This window comes from Musa acuminata, chromosome BXJ2-8 (genome assembly GCF_036884655.1).
Source record: "Musa acuminata AAA Group cultivar baxijiao chromosome BXJ2-8, Cavendish_Baxijiao_AAA, whole genome shotgun sequence".
NCBI classification, from domain to species: domain Eukaryota; kingdom Viridiplantae; phylum Streptophyta; class Magnoliopsida; order Zingiberales; family Musaceae; genus Musa; species Musa acuminata.
The window spans coordinates 12,404,729-12,408,383 of NC_088345.1; the positions used below are offsets into that span (position 1 = coordinate 12,404,729).

A 3,655-nucleotide genomic window follows, 5' to 3' on the forward strand; every position below is an offset into this window, starting at 1 on the left:
AAGTCCGAACTCTGACCGGTATGGTGCAGTCCATTATCCCACTCGTTTCTCGTCCGTTGCACCCGCCTGCGATCCAACCGCTACGACAACAAGAGCCGCCCGTTTGGGCTCGCACCCCACCTCAGGAGCTTCCGACTTCCCCTCGGGACCGAGCGACAGCAAACCCGAGAGGCCGCCCGGAACCCGAGGCATAATCCTCAGATTCCACGGATTCCCTGCGAGCCCGGTTACGCTTTGTTAGTCAGCGGCTCGACGAGGTGCAGAAGGAGGTTCGCAGGTCGAGGGGAGAGCTCGAGGAGGATGCACACCAAGGATCTCCATTCACACCCGAGATACAAGATCAGACGGTCCCCCCGAACTTCCGACTCCCCTCTTTGGACGCATACGATGGCTCCACCGACCCAGCAGACCATGTAGCCGCTTTCCGTGCCCAGATGGCGCTGTATGAAACTTCTGATGCTTTGATGTGTAGGGCGTTTCCCACCACTCTAAGAGGGCCGGCCCGCACGTGGTACATTGGCCTACAGACCGGGACGATCGCCTCCTTTGACTGGCTCGTCAAGGACTTTGAACTTAACTTCTTGGCCTACGCCCGACCAAAACCTTCCGTTGCACTGCTCCTCAAACTCAACCAGAGGGAGGACGAGCCCCTCTCCCATTTTGTGAATCGTTTTGCAACACAAATCCAGGGATTACCGGACGCTCATCCCTCTCTGTTAATGCAGGCGTTTATGATAGGCCTGCGACCTTCCACATTCTTCTGGTCCCTCGTGGAGTGACCCCCCATCGCGATGCCTGAGATGCTTCATCAGGCAAACCAATTCATCGCGACCGAGGCCAGGATGGTCGAAAAGCAGGGGGAGCACAAGAGGGTCAGGCCAGAGCCGACCCGGTGATAACAGTTCGCCACGCCGAGGCGTAGGTCGGACCGACCCAACCCGCCGGCATTGAGGCCCCCGTTACCCCCTTTGAGCATGTCTCTAACGAAGATATTTCTCTAAATAAGGGAAAAGGGGTCACTCAGGGCCCCCAACCCAATGAAAAGCTCGCGGGAACTTGCTGACCAATCGAAGTATTGTCGTTTCCACCGGCAAAGTGGGCACGATATTGAGGAGTGCCGCGAGCTGAAGCGGCAAATCGAGGAGCTCGTCCATAGAGGACACCTTTGTCGGTATATCCGATAGGACAGGGAGCTCTTGCCCAATCTGGTGGGCCCTATGGAGCGCCAAATCAATGTCATCACAGGGGGCCAGCATCCCGAGGAAATAGTATGTCCGGAAGGAAGGCATACGCTCGCTCCGTCAGGGCCAATGCTCCCAGACGCGGCCTTGACCCCGAGGTCGCGTTCCCTTCTGGGGGCGCTAAGCGATCAGAGGATGACGATGCGCTTGTAATAACAGCTAGGATTGCTAACGCCCAAGTGAGGAGGATCATGATCGACACGGGGAGCTCAACCGACATGCTCTATCTTGACGCTTTTCAAAGACTTGGGTTCGCTAAAGAAGCCTTGGTGCCCATGTGCTCGGCGCTCACAGGATTCACCGGCGACTAGATCTCGTCGTTGGTAGCCGTCACCTTGCCCCTGACTTTGGGAGCGTCGCCCAGATCAAAGACGGTGATGTCCACGTTTTTAGTGGTGGATCTCCCTACTGCATACAACGCCATCCTCGGTCGCCCCACCCTCAACAAGATTAGAGTCGTAGTCTCCACTTACCACCAGACAATGAAGTTCCCGACCCACGCTGGGACCGGGGAAGTCTGGGGAAGCCCCTGTGAGTCCAGGCAATGCTACATAACGGCGGTTTCTCTACACAAAAGGGCAAAGACCAAGCAACCCTTGGACGACCCTAGGGAAACGAAGCGGTCGGCCCCACATCCTGAGCCGACGGCACCCACTTGCGACATACCGTTGATAAAGGATCGGCTAGACCGGACGATCAAAGTTGAGTCGGAACTCCCCGAGCAAGAGCGGAAGCAGCTCGTCGATTTCTTGCAGGAGAACGCCGACGTCTTCGCTTGGTCGCTATCCGACATGACGGGCGTCGACCCGAAGACCGCCCAACATCATCTGAACATATCACCCGATGCTCGACCAGTGAAGCAGAAACCACGATGACCTGCTCCAGACAGACAACAAGCTGTCCGTGAAGAGGTGGAGCGACTCTTGGCAGCAGGTTTCATAGAAGAAGTCAAGTACCCGCGATGGCTATGTAATGTAGTTCTCGTGAAGAAATCTAATGGGAGCTGGAGGATGTGTGTTAACTACACCAGTCTCAATCATGCATGCCCGAAAGACTGCTATCCTCTCCCGAGGATCGACCAGTTGGTCAACACGACCGCCAGGCATGCTCGCCTTTCGTTCATGGACGCCTTCTCTGCTAGTTATAGGTGCCCAGTAAGCCAATCACGTGAGTGATGGCACGTGTGACTTGATACAGAATCTTTTTGCTTATTATATTTTGGCATATATCATTTTATAACTATTGCATATGTGCATATATATATTATGATGTCCTTGGATTTGTGCAATGGGAATCGGATCGTGATGAGATCACGATAATAAGATCGATTCACCTTTAAACATATATCCTAAATAATCCCGGTCATAGGTTACTCGAGAGGGACATCGTGGTAACCGGACAGATTGGTGTGCTGTATACCCGTCCATATGATGGATGTAGCTGGTCTCATAGCTGCTCGTGTAGGGACACTAGTGATACAGTACAAGTGCTCATTGGAGAATGAGTTCACTGATTGATCCGCTTACGGAATGCTTGATGGTTGATGATGCCTTATTGTCAAACAGCAATTCTATAGTCCTAGTGGTGTATTTGGTCCTTAGACTTGAGACACCAAGGATGTCCTGTATGAGTGCTCCACTCTTTGATACCAGATTTATAGGTTTGGCTGTCCCAGATCTAGTACAGTTGGTCATTGAGAGTGGTAGTCAACCTTACGAGGGCTATTGAGTGTCGATAGAGGATCGTCCACTCTCGGCGTCATGAGAGGAATATCCTATGTGTTCTTGCTTAGACAAATCCCTGGCCAGGGTCATTCGGGTTGAGAGAGAAAGTGTTCTCCGGGAGAATCCGATTAGAGCGAGACTCGATATATGGTCTTTGGGATATTAGAGGGATGATGGACTATAGGTATACGGTAACGACTCGATATATGGTCTCTGGGATATTAGAGGGATGAGGGACTATAGGTATACGGTAACTGAGGACAGACGGGTCCAATGGATTGGATTCCCCTGTATCGTCTGAGGACTACGGCGTAGTGGCCTAGTACGTCCGTAGTCAATGAGTCGAGTGAATTATTACAAAGATAATAATTCACTGAGTTAGAATGAGTTCTGACAGGTATGACTCACGGTCAGCTCGATATTGGGCCTAGAGGGTCACACACATATGGTAGGCATTGCGATGAGTAGAGGTTCGGATATGAGATATCCGACGGAGCCCTTGTCTTATTGGATGCAGATCCAATACCCACTAGGGGAGGACCCATTAGGGTTTGACAGGGGACCTCTATAAATAGGAGGGATTCAGAGCCTCATAGGCTAGAGCCTTTGCTTGCCTTTCCTATTCTCCTCTCCCTCTCCACCTCAGAGCAGGCCTGAAGTTTTGAGGAGCGTCGTCGCAACCCTACTGTG

The 3,655-nt window shown here is 52.5% G+C and overlaps 1 protein-coding gene across 1 annotated transcript; it reads left to right on the plus strand.

Moving 5' to 3' along the window:
* Positions 1-434: 434 nt before the first annotated feature.
* LOC135620363 (uncharacterized) lies at positions 435-779 on the plus strand. Its single transcript, XM_065123297.1, has one exon. The coding sequence runs from the start codon at positions 435-437 to the stop codon at positions 777-779; it is 345 nt and encodes a 114-aa protein (XP_064979369.1).
* Positions 780-3,655: the final 2,876 nt, after the last annotated feature.